This window comes from Cicer arietinum, chromosome 5 (genome assembly GCF_000331145.2).
Source record: "Cicer arietinum cultivar CDC Frontier isolate Library 1 chromosome 5, Cicar.CDCFrontier_v2.0, whole genome shotgun sequence".
Lineage (NCBI taxonomy): Eukaryota > Viridiplantae > Streptophyta > Magnoliopsida > Fabales > Fabaceae > Cicer > Cicer arietinum.
In genome coordinates, this window is record NC_021164.2 from 40,187,173 (window position 1) to 40,208,127 (window position 20,955).

General features: G+C 30.6%; 2 protein-coding genes across 2 annotated transcripts; both read right to left on the reverse strand.

Moving 5' to 3' along the window:
- Nucleotides 1-1,477: 1,477 nt before the first annotated feature.
- On the reverse strand, nucleotides 1,478-4,752 carry LOC140920450 (uncharacterized). The gene is made up of 2 exons (XM_073368722.1): nucleotides 4,674-4,752; nucleotides 1,478-4,419 (listed from the first exon to the last, which is right to left on the reverse strand). The coding sequence occupies exons 1-2, from the start codon at nucleotides 4,750-4,752 to the stop codon at nucleotides 1,478-1,480; spliced, it is 3,021 nt and encodes a 1,006-aa protein (XP_073224823.1).
- A 1,705-nt stretch (nucleotides 4,753-6,457) lies between these two features.
- On the reverse strand, nucleotides 6,458-14,714 carry LOC101504812 (protein IMPAIRED IN BABA-INDUCED STERILITY 1-like). The gene is made up of 9 exons (XM_004499460.4): nucleotides 14,199-14,714; nucleotides 11,505-11,789; nucleotides 10,741-11,058; nucleotides 10,128-10,355; nucleotides 9,138-9,235; nucleotides 8,357-8,444; nucleotides 7,715-8,236; nucleotides 7,077-7,209; nucleotides 6,458-6,920 (listed from the first exon to the last, which is right to left on the reverse strand). Exons 1-9 carry the CDS (start codon nucleotides 14,520-14,522, stop codon nucleotides 6,895-6,897), a joined length of 2,022 nt encoding a protein of 673 aa, XP_004499517.1. The 5' UTR covers nucleotides 14,523-14,714; the 3' UTR covers nucleotides 6,458-6,894.
- Between the last annotated feature and the right edge of the window lie 6,241 nt (nucleotides 14,715-20,955).

Sequence of the window (20,955 nt, forward strand, 5' to 3'; positions counted from 1 at the left end):
GTAGTTGAGATTCAGCAGAATAGTCTCCAATAGCTTTCTTGAGTTGTGAAATGTGAAACACTGCATGCACTCTACTTCCTTCTGGTAGCTTCAACTTGTAGGATACTGCCCCTATTTTCTTTAGGATCAGAAATGGTCCAAAGTACCGTGGAGCCAGTGTTTGGTTAATCCTTCTAGTCACTGTCTGTTGTCTATGGGGTCGGAGCTTCAAAAATACCCACTCACCAACTTCAAATGAATATGCTTTTCTTTTCTTGTCCACATACCTCTTCATCTGTTCTTGGGCCCTGTTCAAATGATACTTAAGTTGACGTAAGGCCTCATCACGATCAACCAATTCAGCTGCTACCGCTTCTACTTTTATTTCTCCCTGTAAATATCTAACCATAGTGGGTGGTTTTCTTCCATACACTGCCTCAAACGGTGTAGTTCCTGTAGACACATGGAATGTGGTGTTATACCATAATTAAGCCCAATGAATCCATTGCGACCACTCCTTCGGTTGCTCCGATGCAAAACAACGCAGATATGCTTCTAAGCACCGATTCACCACCTCCGTTTGCCCATCCGTCTCCGGATGATATGACGAACTCATATTCAGCATCGTTCCTTGTAAGCGAAACAACTCTTTCCAAAATAGACTCACAAAAAGTGGATCACGATCACTGACAATGGATTGTGGCACCCCATGAAGACGCACCACCTCTTTAATAAATATTTCAGCCACCTTCCTCGCAGTATATGGATGTTTTAAGGGAATAAAATGTCCATACTTGGATAATCTATCCACCACTACAAGAATTGCTTCAAACCCTTTCGATTTTGGGAGACCGGTGATAAAATCCATCGAAATATCATCCCAAATTTTCTCCGAAATTGAGAGGGGTTGTAACAAACCCATAGGAGAGGACGCAACGTACTTTTGACGTTGACACACGTCGCAATTCTGCACAAATTCCATAACTGACTTTCTCATTCCTACCCAATAAAGATTTCCTGCCATCCTTCGATACGTGCGTAGAAAACCTGAGTGGCCACCAGTTGGAGATGAGTGAAATTCTTTCAACAATAAAGGTATAAAACCAAAATTTGAAGATAACACCAGTCTGCTACGATAGAAAAGTCTCCATTTGATTAATTGGAAATCTGGCCGGGATGTAGGGTCTTGTTGTAGCTCTGTTATCACCTTCTGCAATTGGGGATCATTCATAACTTCCTGCTAAATTTGTTGCTCTTGCATACATATGGGAAAAGAAGTTATCTCTTTCAACTCCGCTTCCTCATGCATTCTTGAAAGAGCGTCATCAGCTTTATTATCTGGACCTGGCTTGTACACCACTTCGAAGTGATAGCCCAATAATTTTGCTATCCAATTCTACTGATCAGCCGTAGTGATGCGTTGTTCGAGCAAGTGTCGTAAACTCTTTTAGTCGGAGTACACCACAAATCTTCTTCCCAACAAATATGGACGCCAATGCTAAACTGCCAACACCAACGCCATCAATTCTTTCTCATACGCAGACTTGCTTAAATTATTCTTGGACAACGCTTTGCTAAAGTAGGCTATAGGCTTCTTTTTCTGCATTAAAACTGCACTTATTCCTCTTCCGAATGCATCACATTCAATCTCAAAAGGTTGTGAAAAATCTGGTAGTGTTAAAACTGGGGCTTGCACCATAACTCTTTTAAGATTCTCAAAGGCCTTCAACTCTTCTGTACCCCAATGAAATCTTTCCTTCTTTGTTAGTTCTGTCAATGGTTTAGCTATCTTTCCATAGCCAACAATGAATTTCTGGTAATAACCGGTCAGCCCCAAAAATCCCCTCACTCCTTTGACATTATGAGGGATTGACCACTCCAAAATGCTATTAACCTTAGATGGATCCACAGCCACACCATGTTCCGATATAACGTGACCCAAATATTCCACTTTCCTACTAGCAAAATTACATTTTTTTTTATTAACGACAAAACAATGGTATTGTAAAATCTCCATCACTTGATATAAATGTGCTAAGTGTTCTTCCCATCCCTTACTATATACTAGGATATCATAAAAAAATGCCAAGACAAACTTACGGAGGTGTGGCTTGAAAATCTGATTCATGGTGGATTGGAAAGTGGCTGGTGCGTTCGTCAACCCAAATGGCATCACTAGAAACTCATAATGCCCTTCATGAGTTTGAAATGACGTCTTATGCACATCCCCTTCTTTCACCCTTATTTGGTGATAACCAGATTTCAAATCAAGTTTTGAGAAAAATTTCGTTCCATGTAGTTCATCCAATAATTCGTCAACTACCAGAATTGGATATTTATCTGACATTGTAACCTTATTCAATTCTCTATAATCAACACACATCCTCCATGACCCATCTTTCTTTTTAACTAAAATGACAGGACTAGAAAATGCGCTAGAGCTGTTTCGAATTATACCTTGGGTCAGCATGCTCTGAACTTGTTTTTCGATCTCTTCCTTATGGTGGTGAGGATAACGATATGGCCTAACAGTCACAGGACCTGCATCTTTCTTCAATTCAATTGCATGAGTTATATCTCGTTCAGGAGGCAGCCCAATATTCTCTTCAAAAATTCCCTTAAAATTCTCCAACAAGTCTTGAAGCTCTTGTTGTTGGTCTTGAGTTAGCTCCTGTAATTCTTCATTTGAAGTCTGACCCAATTCTTCTTCCAACAAACTATACAGTGTTTCAGTTTGCCCTTGAAGTGCCTTAGAATTAGCCAAGTCTTTTTTGGTAAAGAACTGACCATGTAGTTCCACTATTTTTCCTTCCCATTGAAACTTGATGGTCATTTTCTCCCAATCAAAAGTCACCTTCCCAAATCTTTGCAACCAAGCCACCCCCAAAATCATATCCAAATCACCCAATTCCAAAACAAAAGCATCAACATTAGTGATGAAATCATCTAATTGTACTTGCAATTTTCTACACCTCCCCCTAGTGGACACACGGTGGCCGTCTCCCAACTTTACTCCCATCGATCTTCCTTGTTCCACTGTTAATCCCAACGCAGTAGCAACACGGGGTGAAACGAAATTGTGACTGGCGCCACTATCGATTAAAACCACGATGGAAACCCCCTTTAGACTTCCCTTGAGGCGCAAAGTAGTTGGAGGCGTTTTATCTAAATTTTTCTTTGCTTCAATCATATCAAACAATCCCATGGAATTGCAATGAAGAACATCATCCTCATCCTCCATAGCTTCTATGGCAATCACCTCACCTTCTTCGTTAATCATCTCGTCGTCTCCCAAAATCATCAATCGGAGCTGTTTTTCAGCACACTGGTGAGGATGGTATTTTTCCCCACAACGAAAACACAACCCTCGTGTCCGCCGCTCCATCAGTTCTGAATACGGCAGATGCTTGAGGCCACGGTTGCGCCCGTTGCTGATTCTTCTCCCCTCATCGTTTCCAGATCTCGCTGTATTATAAGAAATGTTTGAGTTTGCATTTGAGGCAGATTGAGTCGAACTGGTTTTGCTGTGCACTGACCCGGTTAAGTTATTATTAAACCCACTTCCAGATCGGGTCGAACCTGGGTTATAATGAAATCCAGATCCTTTTTTTCCGTTGGGCCCCAATCCACTTGGCCCACTTCCCTTCCAACTACGAAGCCCACCCACACTACCACCTATTGAAATCAGAGACCCGTGTAATTCAGTTTCGACATCACGAGCAATCTTCATTGCTTGCAATCTGGTTTGTGGATTCAATGTACGCACCTTCAAGCGAATGTGGTTCTTGAGTCCTCCCATGAAGTACCCAAGGTATTGCTCCTCCGGTAGTCTTGCTACTTGTGACGACACATATTCGAAGGTGGTAATGTATTCATCAACTGTTCCCGTTTGTTGCAAATCTTTCATCTCTTCAAAGGGGTTATCACTTTGTCTTCCCCCATACCTTTCAATTAATGCTCGTTTCAACTTCGCCCAATTCAAATTGTCCTTTGTCTCACGCAACAAATTAAACCAGTGAATTGTTGCGCCCTCCATGCTTAGCTTCGCCAATCTGACTTTCACCTCCTCCAACGTCCCTTGAACTTCAAAATACGTTTCAGCTCGCGTGATCCAGGCCACATGATCGTCACCATCAAATGATGGTAACTCAACTTTCTTCACTGCCATCTTATACTCTCTCACTGAGTCCTCAGAATGTGCATATTGTTCCCCTGTTCTAATTGGTCGTTGCTCTAGCAACCTCGTGAACTCGCTCATCATAATTTCGCGAAATTCCCTCAACTCATGGCGAACAGATTCTTCCACCGCTGAGATTCTTGCTTCAACTGCTTCCATTCGATCTGACAACTTCGGTGGCATGTACAACGTACAAAAATCACTGGTACTTCTCGAAGATTCGGCAGGTCGGACCAATGATAGAATCATAGAAAAATAGGGATCTGTGAACGTAAAATGATAGATAAAATGGAAATTTATTGATTTATGGAAGAAGGGAAAATTCTGATACAATGTATAACCCAGAGCAAAGCTCCTCCAGAGAAAATAGTATCTCCTAATTCAATGATAATTATAATTATTCATGAGCAATACTCCCCTACCCTCCTTAATTTATTCCCTATGTGTAACTGAAATCCCTAGAATTTAATGAGTTTCTCTGCCCTGTCATTAATAGACTGCTTATTCTCTTTTTTACCCTTGCGGACATAAACTCTCCACACTGCAGATTTGGACCTTTCACTAGTCTTAAGCCCACTAGTTCTATCATATTTCATGGTCTTTTATCACCTGTGCATATATCTCATATATACAGCTGAAGCATACACTTCTAAAACGTTCTTCGTTCTTGCCAATCAAGCTGGAAAATGATGAGTCTTGACTATCGAGAATGAACTAGCTTGATTTATCATGAACCATAGCTTTTATCCTTTGTATTTTGGATTGATTCTTTGATGAGATTAATCATGTATATTCCTTGGAGAATATTGATAACATGATTTTTAAATTCATTTCTTTAATAGGGGATATCATTTGTTCTTGAAATTTCGAAGTTGTGGAGAACGTTCTCCATTTTCCAGACTTCTGTCAAGAACGTTCTTCGTTCTATCTTTGCAACAATTGCAACAAAATGCCTCAAAATCTCATTTGCAACAATTGTACCTGGAATCTATGATTATAAATGGTGTAGTACGGCTTTAAAAAATAAAATTTCATCAAGTTTTTGACCAAAATTCTGTTTGGGGGACCAGAACTGGGGAGAAACAAAATGGGGGGACTACTTTCGCAATTCAGCTAAAATAGAGGGATCAAAACTGCAATTAAGCCGTATAAAAACAACTTGATTGATATACATCAATTTCTAATAACTCTAAACAAAGAGGATTTTTCATTCATTCTTTTCTTTTGATGTGTTCATGGTTTTTCATAAATCTTCTTTAAACATTTCCTTTTTCTTTTGATACATAAATCATTTTGAAATGTTGTTTTCTTGTATCAAATTCTTATTATTAGAATGTTCATGATCAAATGATTTCTTTTGGAATGATGAGGATCATCGAGAGTATCATGATCATCACGATGATCAAGTTCGTTGATTATCGTTTTTCATAATATCTAACATTATTAATCAGACATCATTATATTATATTTCATCAATCTTCTTTAGTTTTAAAATGTTTCTATTTAAATACTGAAAAATATATTTGTTGGAAATAGTGTCGTTGGAGACCTTGACAGATTGAAATAGTACACTAAGCCGTTAAAAGATTTATACTACTCATAGTACTATTTCAAGTTGTTGTTGTACTACATGGAGATTTATATTGTATTAACCAAGTGATATAAATCATTTTCCCGTTCTAATGTCGTGCCATCAGAGTAACAAAACTTTTTCACTTAGAACTTTGTTTTTAGACGAATATTAATAACTTAAGTTAATCTTCAATGTTGACTTATTGACAAGAGACATTATCTTTTCCAAATGCTAGCATTTTCGGAGGAAACCATGTTTCATAAAATTTTTAAAATCATTTTCTTCATTAAATGCTTTGACTTTTATCAGAGTGTTGACTTTTTCATAGGTCTGATTCAGATTTTACTCTTGTGCTTCGAATCAGATGATCAACAAAAGTCTTAACTCACAGCTGACTTTTGTCAGAGATAGACGATCATATTAGCGTTTTTTCTTAGAGTATCATTTACTGACTTATATATATTGTTCTTATTGTTTTTGTCGAATTTTTTTAATAATTTTTTTAAAAACGTGGACTCCATTAAACCCACAAAATTTTAGAGATATTTTTAGGTCATTTGAATTATGAAATATTTTGACCCTTCCATCACGTGGACTGGAGTCAATAATTAACACTCACTTTATAAGAAGTGTCGGGTGTGCTTGTAAGCATGAACACTGGAAATGCAAACAAAAGATGGAAAAAAAATATAGAATTTTTGTATTCTATTCCTCAAATGAAGCAGTAATAAGGAGAAAAATATGATATAATATTATGCAAAAATAATCTCCAATCTTGATATAATTTTTACATCTAATTCCCTTTAAAGCCTAAAAAATATTGAATAGGTTACTAGACTATAACTCAATCTAGTCATGACAGATGAAATATATACAATATATGAATAGGTAAAAATTAGTAATGGAAAAAAGAGAAAGGAAAAGTTTAGATCAACAGAAACAAATTTTTATATCTATAATAAAATAGGAAACTCTAGAACCTAAATTATTTTCTTTGGGATGGCCTTCATGTTTCAAAAATTGGAAGCTGAAAGTAGTGACATGTTCCTCGTAGTAGTGTGTTTGGAGGATGGAATTGAGATGGCTTTATCATAAAAATTCTTGTATCATTTTGATATGACGATTAAGATCTGCACCTTTTTAGAGTAAAATTTACTGGCAATTATTAGATTAATTTCCCATGCTTCTTACCTGCAATTCAGGTTCACGGAGGTTAACAAGAAGTACCATAATACCATTCTTCTTAAAAGTGGAAGCACAAAAAATGAGGGAGAAAAAATAAAACAGTAATAAAACAAATTGTTCCTTGAAAGGGAACCATAAACATTTGGTATGCCAGTAATATACCTTTCTGAAACCATGATTTTCGAACAGTTCGCCGGATATGACGCTCGCGCCTTTCTAATAGCTCGTCAACCGTGTGCATTCTAGACAGTAGGGGTCCTGAAAATTCAACCTTTTCTCTTTGATCCTGATAACACTGCATGGATTTCAAATGAATAAGCATTATGTCTACACAAGCACATATAAATTGCATGGCTAATACATGATCAAGGAATTATACACATGTAGGAAAACACATCCAGATATTTGTCACTCTTTTCCATTTTTTAAAAGTTCAAATTATTTCTGAACATCAAAATAAATTCATATTTTTCCTCATTCATATAGGAGATGATGTAAATCTCTACTACACATGGAGACAGAAGAATATTATAGAAAGAGACGAGATTTATTTCATCTCATGACTGATGATGTCCCTTGTTTGATACTCCCTCCATTCCTAAACTTTGGTAACTTAAGCATTTTAATTTTGTTTCAAAACTCAATTCTTTAGAAACTAACGATATAAGTAACATTTTTCTTCCAACTATACCCCAACATACAATTAACATCATTGATTTTTACATTGGGAGTATATTAAGAGTAAGAGTATTTTGGCGCAAATACATAGAGGTATCATATAAAAAACTTGGCCAACTTACCAGGTTACTTCTTTTGGATAATGGATCTTCTCCTCGATAAAGCACCATCGATAGTTCTTGCGACTGGTACTCATCAGAAGTATCATCAAATGAATCTAGACGATCGAACCTACTCAACTGATTCTGCTTTGAAGTCTTAGAAACTCTATATTTGATGCTGCTCCCACAAAACTCCTTATTTTCCATATTTATTGCGTCCAAGTTATTATTCCTTGAGTTTAATGTAGAAGGTCCTAAGGGATTATTGAAAGTATGTTCTCTAGAAAAAGTTCGACAATGTGATCGAATTGAAGCTTCGTCTTTCCGACTTTTTGCCCAAGCAAAGCCACTTGATGTTGAAATTTGTAATGGTCCAGAAAAAGGAATATCTCCTTGAGATGCATTATTCATATGGGAAGCATCTTCAGGTTTATAGTTTAATGGCTTTTGCAACTCCTCACCAAGGTTACTCTTCTCTTCTTTAAGGATTCGGAAAGATCTACCTTTAACCTTATCAGAATTCTGAGTCTGATTTTTTGAGTCCTGCATAGAGAAATCTGAAGTGAGAATTGGTTTTTATGGTAATTAGATCATTACAGTAAATCAGTGTGCAATGAACATAAGAAGAATTCCCATGATGCAAGATGAGAAAGTAAGATATACCTCTGCTGGAACTAGTTTATTGAATCCTAGTGACTTTCTTGATGGTTTTATTGTTTCAGTTCGACGAACTCGTTCATCAACCTTTTTCCTGAAAGTCCAATACAACATGGTTTTATTGGGAAGAAAAAATAGACAAGTAATGTTTAAGATATTGGAACTTGTGAATAACATAATTGTTTTGTTGTATGTGTCAAATATTGTTGAAATGTTCACTGGATCTTTTATGATACATAGCAACAAAATAAACCATAGGAAAAACAAAAAAGATAAAGAGAAGAAAGATTGAGGGTATAGAATAGTATGAGATATGCATTAGGCCTTTAATATGTTATATGTTCAGACAATTTTGACAAACACAAAAAGTAATTTGTATTTAAAAAAAAAAAAAGCATACTGCTACTCTCAATAGTTGGCTAGTGTTTCATCATTAATAGATCCACTTATGAAAATGAAATGTATGGTACATTGTTGTCAAATAGAGGTTATAGCGCTATTGTGTAGCAGAATTTTAACAAACCGTTATTGTTCTACGATACACAATTAAGTACAAGTGTTGTAAAATGGAGGCTATAGTACCTATAGCACAACGAAATTTAAACAAACTACTATTTTCTGCGATTCGTATTTGTCAATATTGGAACTATGGAAGTAAACTCAAATAAGTGAAATGCGCACAACTATTCTCGTCATATTTTACCATTTCGAATAAAATGTGTTACAGAGATATGAGTTGAATGAAATGTGACAAACTACATAAATGAGCAGTGAAAACCAGTCTAACCTTAACTCTGCAGCCCTTTGCTTTGCATCAATTTCTTTGCTAGGTGGGTATTTTGGCAAGCTTGATGGGTCGCACGCATAAGGTTGTGTCTTGAAATACTGAAAGTGGTCAGGTAGTAGTATCAGAACACTAGACGAGTCCATAACATATTTCAATGATGAGCATCAAAGTTTGATTCAAGGGTTGTATTTAGTCCTAACATTAGAAAAAAACAATTGATTAAGACCTTTAGAGTAAAGAGTTTAATAGGCATACAATACGTAAATCAATTTTATACTGACATTTAATGAGAAAGAGACTTTCATTTTTACATGTCATACTATCATGCTATCAATTTAAAAATAAACGTATAAAAGTGGGGTGATGTGACAAAATAGTGGATTTTCATTGGATATCAGTGTAAAACTGTTAAGACTTAGATAAAAGAAAGTTAGTTAGTAGAAGTAGTTAATTGGTTGAGGGTATTATAAATAGTAATACTATTATGTTGGTCTATGTGGTTAGTGATCATTTTCCTCTCTTATCCTATGTGTACATGGAACCTATAAATAAAGGTTCCATATGAAAGTGTCTTTTATTTAGGAACCCAAGAATTGGATTCTAAGGAGTTACAGGAAGAACAGTAATAAAAATAAATATGCTCCTACAATGATTTACACCACTCAATTTCTAATTTCGCAAAAGATTCTTTCTAAGAGAATGGAAGTCTATATATATAGACTTCCTATACATGAAGATAGGAAAAAAGATTAATAGCAACTACCCTAAAACAGAAACAGCAACTAACAAACAAACAAACAATAACTAATCTAACTGACTAATCCAACAACCCTTTATTCTAATTTTCCTTTATTCTATATCCTAACAAAAACTGGTTTAAATTGTAAAGTAAATGCTCAAAGAGGATTTCAACAATGTTATATATAAAAACATAATCTCCAATCAACATTACATGAATTTTCTACAAATTCCAAAATCAAAACAACTTACCTCTGATGAGAGAGCAGATGTCGCAGTTCCACGTTTGTAAGGTTCAACAGAGAGAAGAGTTTGTAGCAAATTCACACTGGTTGGAGGAAAATCTTTAAAATACTCTTGGAGGCAACTATCATATGGTAGTTGTGGCTTGAACAAAGTTGCACTAGGAAGTTTAGTCTTTTTCCAGTATTCATCAGGTGGGGAGCCACAAAGCTTGAAAATTTTGTGTAACTGTTCCACCTGCATAAGTAACAATGAATTTATAGGAGTCATAAAACAACAATTCAAACATGGTCTAGGAATTGCCATTTCCAATTGATTCATCTATTAAGCATTACTCAGACCTAATCACTTCCTTTTATAAAAAACAATGTAAATCAGTGTTGTAAATCACAGATTGCAGAGAATATCGATTTTTCAAAATCTGCTACGTTGCAGTGCTATGGTGTTGCTATTTAACAAACCTACTAAATATCGCAAAAGAATAGTTGTTTGTTAAAATTCTGCTATGCTATAGCGCATATTAGGATCCTCTACTGCTTTACATCACAAAAGTAATTTGGTTTGGCTTGTAATTTTTCTACATCATGATATGTGAATCCATTAACTTTGAAGAGGCAACTACCTCAGTTCTTCCCTGAAGAATAGGATTCCTAACAAGTAGCTCTGCAAAGATGCAGCCAACACTCCATAGATCCACCGATGAATCGTAGTCTGTCGAACCAAGCAAAAGCTCTGGCGGACGATACCATAAGGTGACAACACGACTAGTGAGGGGATGTTCGTGACCAGAACGGGCAAAGTTTGCCAATCCAAAATCCGCCACTTTCAATATTCCTTCATTGTTCACAAGAAGATTTGGTCCTTTGATGTCTCGATGCATCACACCCCGCGAGTGAAAGTGCTCAACACCAGATAATAATTGCTTCATGTAGCACTTTATCTGCAAAACAAAACATGTAATGTTCAACATCATTTACAGAATTACAAGTCTTTAATGGTATAACTACTTCTAGATAAAGTTAAGACGACACACTAAGGTTTTAAATTGCAGTCTGTAACCACAACTACGCACATAATATCAAGGTTTTAGTAGTTTTGTGACCTCAACTGCAAATTCATGAACTGCATTTGCCTACAATTTCCTCTTGTTACCGAAAATTGCAATGTAACAACAACAGTAGTAACCTCAATAATAATATCAGAAGATAGCACATCACATAACCAATAACATTCACAGGTGCACAACAACATTTACAATCCTGATATCTGCATTGTGAGTTCCTGAGACGTGACCAAAACATTTTTCTCGCTATATCAAAGATTGTAATTTCATCTACAATTGCGACTGCAACTATAATTTAAAACTTTCACAATTATTATTATTACCTGGGATTCACTGAATTTGACATCAGGATTGCCCAAGAGCCCTGAAATGTCATGCTCCATGTACTCAAACACAAGGTATAAGCTACAAGACAATTTAGAAGTAATCAATCCTTCAAGCTTTATGATATTGGGATGATCAAGCTTTCTAAGAATCATTATCTCCCGCGCCATGAACCTCACACTTTCCGGTTCGAGATTGTTGAACCGCACCTTCTTCAGCGCCACTATCTTCCCTGTGTCAATCTCTCTCGCCTTAAATACACTGCTATATGTCCCTTGCCCAATCTGAAATAATCCATCATCAACAACAACATTAACTACATTAATCATCATCATAATAATAATCAAGACTTTAAACTGCAATTACAGTTACATACTTACATCATAGACATTTATTAGTAATTTTCAGAATTATGGTATTAAATACACTAACAAGACTAATATTGTAAGATACTGAATCGCTAACTTCACAAAATGACAAGATCAATAGTTTGGCTCTGAAATTAACAAATAATGTGATTGAGAATAAAAATTGTCTCAAACAACCAAAGTGACCAAGAATTTTGAAATCCAAATATTATTTAAAATTTTATAAGCTAGAGTGTCCCAAACTTATAAATAAATATAATTTCAAAACTAAACAAGTGATTCGCTCGACAACAAAATATCTATTCCTTAACATAAAAAGAAGCTCTAAATATTACTACCAATTTTAGCCAGATATTTTTTGTACTAATTTGTATTTAACAACGCAATTTCCCTTTTTAAACTTAAAAACTTTCAACATAGATATTAAAACTAAAACAAGCTAGTTAAATTAAAATCAACATTGCAGAATAAAACACACAAAAATATATATAGCGAACAAAAAGGACAGTTTATTCAAATTAAAAAAAACAACAACAATAATATAATTATAATAATCTATGATAATATATAAAATGGATAGTTTTATTGGTGTGGCTTTCAGTCAAAAATGCCCTTTATAAAACTCAAAAATTGTGTAAATAAGCAAATTAGTCTCTGAAATTATAAGCATTGATAAGTTAATCTTTGTATTTTGTAAATTGACAAATACATTCCTAAAATTGTATGTTAATCAAAATAGTTTAGAGATTATGATATGATATTTTAATTGAATATGCGACCTCTCTGTGTTGATCTCAATCAATGTCATAGATGAACTAATTTTTCTATGAAATTGAAATATTTCATAGACTAATGTGTCAATAATTTATTATATATAATTATAATTACTCACAAATTTATCTTTAACATGATAAAAATTTATTGGCAAGTTGGTTCCATTAATATGATATTGATATGTAATAATAAGTCACATATTCAGTTATAATGTCTAATCAAAATATCTAACAGCAAATTAATTATTATTTTGATTCATATTTTATAATTTCAGGAATGTATTTGACAATTTGCAAAATTCAATGATTAATTTGACAGACACTTACATTTCAGGGACCAATTGACTATTCACTCCTTAAAAATTACTTCAATAAACTAAATTCAATTAATGATTTAAGGCTAAATCACACTTTTTAGTCTCTTAAATTAATTTTACATTTCACTTTAGTCCTTTGAATTTTTTTTCATTTTTATTTTGGTCCCTTAAATTATAAAAATTAAACACTTTCATAACTCAATTTTTTTTTTGTTGCATTTTAGTCCCATAAGTTATAAACAATAAACGTTTTAATATCTTTAGTTACAAACTAGAGATTTGTTGGTCTCGTAATTTACAAACACTAAACACTTTTATTTTATTTATCAAGATCTAATGTTTTTAAGTTAAGGAATCAATGTGTCTAATTTTAGCAATTAATTTAACCAAAATATCTAATGTTTATATCTAAAAGAGTCGTTTAATGCTTGTAACTTGAAATTAAAATAGAACCAAAAAAGATTGAGAGACCAAAGTATTTAGTATTTATAATTTTAGAGATTAAAATAAAATGAAAAATATTTAACACGAAAATAAAATCTAAAAGTAACTTACACAAAAGTGTACTTTAGCCAAACTTGAGCCCGCATAATATACTTATCATTTTCTTTATGAAACATAATATAGTTATCATTGTTCCTTTTTTCAAAGAAAGATAATAAAATATCAGCAGTATTATATAATACTGACTTGAAGACAGTATTATATAATATATAATGCAATAGACTTTTTCTCGAACAAATTACAAAAGCTAAAATATTAAAGTATAAAAACTAACAATAATGACTTGAAATAGTCAAACCAATTAAAAAATAACACATGTAACTTGTCTTTCATTCCAATTTTTCATCCTAATATTTATCATTTTTCATAAATCATTTACATATATATTAATAACACCGTAGAAAAACCGGATAGGGACACGGGAGTGTAAGCACACAGGATTACAGGAATAGGCTAGTCAGGATTACATATATAAGACAACTAAAACAACCATTTAGATTATATGAGAAATCAAATTTTTATTTAATTAAAAAGTCTAAAAACAATTTTAACTTAATAAAAAAATATCATATTTAAATATTTTTTAAATTAGAAAATATAAATTTTATATTATTTCAATAATATTAAATTAATTATATAAATAGAATGCGCATCAATTATATAAATTTAATAAATAATTTTAAAAAAATCTTATATTAAAATAAATAAATAAAATATGAATAATAGTTCACCTTCTGGATTTTCTCAAAGGCATCAGGACGAAGAGGAACCCAACCATGAATAGCTTCACCGGCAACAGCACTAAGCCAAGCCGGCCAACCAGCTGCCACGTGTTCACCTTTCACATACTTATTCAAATTCCCCAATCTAAAACTCAAAGACTCACAACAAACACCATTCGAACTCGCTCTCTCTAACTCATTCTGACTCGCTCTTCCCGACTCACTCCTCTTCTTATCATCCAACTCACTCACTTCCCTTCTTAACGCGCTTTTGCTTTCAATCGCCGGTGTTACCGACACAGTTTGCTTCGAAGTCGAACTCGCACACCCCATGTGGGACCCACCACGACGACTATGATGATGACTGACAGGTTATGATTGATTCTGACTCTGACTTATATAGGGGTCTACATGGCTGTGTTGGGCCGGTTTTAATAAAATCCGATACCTGAATAGAATATATTTGCTTTGGATTGAGTTATAAATTTATATTTTTTTACATTTAACTCGAATCAAATTCGATCCGATAAACAACGAGAGTTGGATTAGCTGGTTATATAATCTGTTTTTTATTGTAGGGGAGAAACAAGTAACAACAATAATAATTTAATTAAATAAAAATATATTTAATATTTTGATGACTCAAAAGCTATATAATTTCAATAGTATCATTCAAATCTTTAAAAACCTCGTTAATCTCTCATAGAAAAAATAAATAAATTAAACAATTTTTAAATATATAAATAAATTTAACCAGCTTTAAATACATAGATAAAGTTAACGGTAAATTCAATCATTTTCAAATAAATTACTTTTAAATTAGCGGCGAATCTTGAAATAAAATATTGGGATGGTAAATTTTTTAAAATTTTAATAGATAAATAAAAAGTACAATATTGTATTATATAAGAATTTTAAGTTGTAAATTTATAAAAATATATTAAAATGTAGTAAATTAAAATTTGATTGACATTTTTAATAATTAAATTAATTGGAATTTATGTTGAATATTTTATTTTATTTTATAAATATAGTAGTTATTTATGTAATTTTTTTTATAAATTATTCTCTCCTATTTTTTAATAATATCTACAAAAATTGATGTATTTGATTCAGGGTAATTTTAAAGATTTTAGAGGTTCTACTCTAATCTTAAAAATTGAGCTTAATAAAAAAAAGTGCAATTTTAATAATTAAAAAAATTAATAAAATAAATTTTAATTGATATATACGTATCAATCTAACGAGGATCTACATATACTAATCTACATGATACATATCATGCATTAATTCATATAACAAGAAAAGATGCACAAATAACATGTCACACTCATATATTAGACTCAAACATATATTTCGATAATAATAACTCAACAATTAGAATTTAACTCATAAATATAATTCAAGTCATGAGATATGAATCCAACCTTACAAAAACATACACCATAATAAATATTAATATATGTCATGTCAAATTTAATAAAAAATCATCACAATCTAATTAGTATATATCAAATTACACAAACCACAATTATCACTTATATAATTTGGTTTTCATAGTGATCGAGTATGAGTAAAAATCAGAACAGGTTGAATTAGGTGATTGAGATAGCGGATTGACCTATTCATATACATGTTCATATACGTGTTTTTAAATATAAGAGTTAAAAACGGATTAGTAAATTTAATTTGAGAAAAATAAAATTAATTTGATCGAACGAGAATTGGTTAAATAAATTCCATTAATTTAAATGAAACGTGTAAATGGAATTTAGAGAAAGAGTTATAAAATTAAAAACTATTGAAAAGATTAGTGCGATCAACTTGTTCAACAAATAACTCTTTGTTAAACAATTATAACTCAGTTAGAATTATTTTATTTTATTCATTTAATAATTATTTGTGTAATTTTCTTTTGTAGTCATTGAATTTTATCGTATTAATCATCAAGTTAACAATTATTTGAGTAAAATAAAACTTTAAATTTTTTGTAATTTTTTAAACATTGCATATTTAGTCGTATAAGTTTAATTCAACATTTATTTCAACATATATTCATTTTTAAATATAAATAAAATAAAATAAATATTTTATTATTATAACTAACAGATTTCTACAATTTTTTAATATATATCATCTAAAATAATATACAAATAGTCAATATATAATTAGATAAGTAAATACTGTAGAATAACTCTAATAAGAGTTATGTTTGATCTCTATAATTTCAAATAAATAGTTTTGATAAAATTGATACGAGTTTATTTTTAAATTTATTTATTTATTGACTCAAATTATTTATATATATATATTATTATAGGTTTGTTAATTTACACTTAATTATTTTTTAGTGGATATAAATTAATAACTAACATTTTTTTTATAAAAAATTAATATTTTATTATAAAGATTAGTTAGCAAATGAACTAAATCCACCAAAATTTACATCTTATAATCTAACCATAAATTTTTGTTCACACGTGGTCTTAGATAAAAAATCAATAGCTTTAGATTGAGATTTTATATTCTTAAAAGTCATCTAGATTTTACAAGACTTGCAAGATTTTAAAAGACAATCTTTGCATATAAAATTCATATAGATTTTAAAAGATTTACAAGATTTTAAAAGACAATCTTGAAGATGAATGACATTTAACTAATTTTCTTAATAATTGTGAAAGTAGTTAGTTTTTCTTATAATAGTGATCGGAGTAAGTATTCTCTAACAGTATTTTCTAAATATTCACTCTTTTATTTGTCAAAATTCAAATTATTCTCATAAAATTCAATTTCTCGTAATCTTCAATAATGCATGTAGAGACGTTTTGGTGATTGTTACTCTTATATACAATATTTTCATTTTTGTCATCTCAATTACATTTTTTAGAGATATACAAACTAAATTAATAATCCATTTTAAGAGCTATTATCATGATATATAATATATTGAAGATTAATTACTCACGTAGATGTGAAGCTAAAACACGACGACATTATAAAAAGTGAAAAACATATTTTGCTTTTTAGGGTTTGGGAGTTGGAGAGTTAAAACAAAAAACAAACATTGCATTCCACTTAAATAATAATTATAAGTTGGTTTAAATATGTCTTTATTCTCTGAAAATATATTACTTTTATATTTTCGTCCATTTAAGTTTTTTTTTTGTTTGGATTTAGTTTCGATAAAATTAGGGACAATCGACTTTTGTCCATAACATAAAATCAATACTATCAAAAAAAAGATGATAAACAGTCGTAGCATGTGACCCTATAAATACACACCAACACATTATTTTTTATGATATATTAAAAATTAAAATATTTTATATTATTAATTAATAAATTTATTTATTTATCAGTTAATAATTAGTTTTATTTTATAAAAAAAATATGAATAGAAATTAATAAAGGCGTTTTTTTTGTTGATAAATTCGTCTTATTCCATGCTATCCATTAACGTCTCTCTAATGTAATTTCCTTACCACATAAATGTAATAGAAGAAGAAGAACAAAGATGATACTCCTGGAGTGAGGGGTAGTTCTAAATTTTAGAGCCATATGTGTGGAGTGTTGATACTAACATTATCCTTCATCTATCAAGAATTCTTGTAAGATTCCAACTAAAAGATATATTTTGAAGTCAATTGTGTGTTTGTGGTAAAGAAATGAAAGTAGAGAGAGACGTTAACGGATAAGATCAAGAAGATAAGAGTTTTATGGTTTATGACAAGTAAGAAGATAGTTTTTCAAAAACCCATAAATCCCTCTTTTAATTTCTATTCCTATTTTTTTAATATAACAACATAAAACATTTTCATTTTTAATATTTTATAACAGATGATGTGTTGGTTTGTATTCATAGGGTCACATGTCTCAGCTGTTTGACAATTATTTTTTGTAACGTTGATTTGACGTTAGAGACCAAAGCTTATGTCCTCTGAATTTAGAGAGACTAAATCCAAACAAAAAAACTTAGAGAGATTAAAATAAAAAAGTGATAAGGCCCAAAGAAACCTTATAAGATTTAAAAAATCATGCATTTCACTCAAATCGTGATAAAAAAGTAATCCTTGACACATAAGGTAGCATTTTTAAGTTGAAACGACATAGACCGTTTATAATAATAATAATAATAATAATAATAATAATAATAATAATAATAATAATAATAATAGATAAATATTGAATAGTTTTGAGGATCAATGAAGAAAAATATATTAAATTAATATAAAGTGAAATATTGAATAGTTTTGAGGATCAATGAAAAAAAATATATTAAATGAAGAAAAATATATTAAATTAATATAAAGTGAAGTGAAATAAAAAAAAAATAAAATACATTCACAAGTAATTTAAAATGTCATCTAAACGTTGCAGTTGATAATAATATGAAATATTGAAGAGAAAAAAACAAAAAGAAAAAAATGACGTGACAAAAAATATAAAGTAGTGATATATTGTGGACGAGTCAATGGTAAAAAATTGGGATTTGAGAGTCTCAAAAAATATTGTGTGTTTTTGTGGGATTATTGAATAAGTGTATTTTAACTAAAAAATCTCACTCAAAATCCACTTTACAAAATAATCCTTTAAAATCTATATGTTTTTGAATTTTAAGAGACATTTCGTAAAAAACTTTAATTGAATTCCACCAGATTTTGTTGCATTGTTAAAATAATCTTGATTGAATACTACAAGAATTATTCTTATTCTTTTAAAATCTTGATTCAATAACAGTTGATTTTACTATAATCAAAAAAAATCTTTTAGAGTCTATTAAAATATCATTTGAATACATCACCTATTTATATTTAAATAAGAGGAGAGAACAAAATGACTTTGAACTCGTTGAATTGTACTCATTTAATCGTCACTTATTTGTAGCTTTTATTAATTTGATCTCTATAAAATAAAAAGTCAATAAAAAAAAAAATTCTTCTCCAAATGCTTAATATTTTTCTTTTTTAGCATTTAAACACTCATCTTCTACATAGATATATTATTGCAACGATAACTAATTTGATTTGTTGGCTAAAATTAAAACGATAGCGCTCTATACTTTTATTTTTTAAATGGATAAAATACTATTTTAATTTGTAAAACGAAAAAATATGACCAATTTAATTTTTTTAATGAATCAAATATCAAAATGATATTGCTTACACTTTTAATTATTAAAATAGTGTTTATCCTTTTCCAAATACTAAATTATTTTATTTTTCTGGTGACCTTATCGGATGTCACAATTTTTGTGATGGATTAAATTTCATTCACTTACTTTTTGTCGACTCAATTTTAACTACTTTAGGATGAATAGCGAAATCAACGAAAGAGCAAACAAAAATTTAAAAAGTTGTGTATTTTTGTCTGTTTCTTTGTCTTAGTGTGTTTTTTGTTTTTATTTTTGGGATAAAACAAAAATAACCCAGAATATACAATTTGGGGTTTTGTGAGGTACCATATATTCTCTAAATTTGTTCACATTTGTGTTTTGTTTTGGTCTCCGTTTGTATTTGTTGATGATGAGTATTACAATTTTGTTTGTTAGTGTTTGCCAAATGAAGAGAGAAAAGGCTCTGCATGGCATTGGTCTTTTCTAGTGGGCTTCGGTTATTTTGGATTTTATAAAGCGCGTTGCACGTGATTATGCAATACACTGATTCCTTTATTAAGTCACAAAAAATAGTGATTAATTAATTAACTAATTTAATTTTTTTTACAAGTCAATTATTTAATCTTTAATGCTTCCATACCATAGTATTCATTAATTTGGTTGACATTTACTTAAAGGCTGCTAGATTTGTTTTGTTTTAAGTAACACACTCTTGCATAATTTTTTTAAAAAAAATTAGTTAAATACTAAATTAAGTCAATCGAAAAAATACGAATATTGTTAGGTTGACATTATATTTTGAATTCGAATTTAAAATATCATAATTATTTACAGAAAAAAGAATAGGATAATTAAATTGACTTTGAAAATAATTAATTTACTCGATCTAACTAGAAAACGCTGGTTACAAATATTTTTTGAAGTACGATGTCTTCGCAAAATTGCACTTTTTATGAAAACTACTTTAAATTGATGCTTTGTAGAAATATTTGCGAGGAATAATGTCTTCGCAAAGTTCCTCGATAAACTGCAACAGCTTTTCTAAAACATTAATGGATTTTCATCGAATTTTTAGATAAATATTTAAAAGGAACAATGTCATAACAATTATTATCTATTAAAATTATTTTAAAATAATATTATTAAATAAAAATAAAAAGTATAAAAATTAATATAATTTCTGAGGACAATGTCTCCGATAATAAATCTATTACCCAAAAAAAATAACAGAATTACTAAAAATTATTAAAAAAATATTTTAAAATGACAAATCTTTTTCGAAGAATGATTGTCCTTACAAATTAAAATATTTAAAAAAAATAAAAAAAGTTTAATTCAGATTTTCTAATTTACAAGAAGAAAAAAATTAAATGAGAAGAAGAAAGAATGGTGAAAAAGTAATGATTGATGAAAGAATGGAGATTTTATTTTTATATCGCAAAGGTTCAAATTTTTAAAAACAATTTTTCTGCTGAAATGCTTGCCAAGAAAAAAGTTTTCTCGCAAAATTTCAAATTCACAATAAATTTCCCGCTCAAATGTTTTCTAGGAATATAATTACTCTCAAAATTTTAAATTTATAACATACTTTTTCTCTTAGACGTTTTTCAAGACCATATTTTATTACAAATTTAAAATACTTTTTCATGCCGA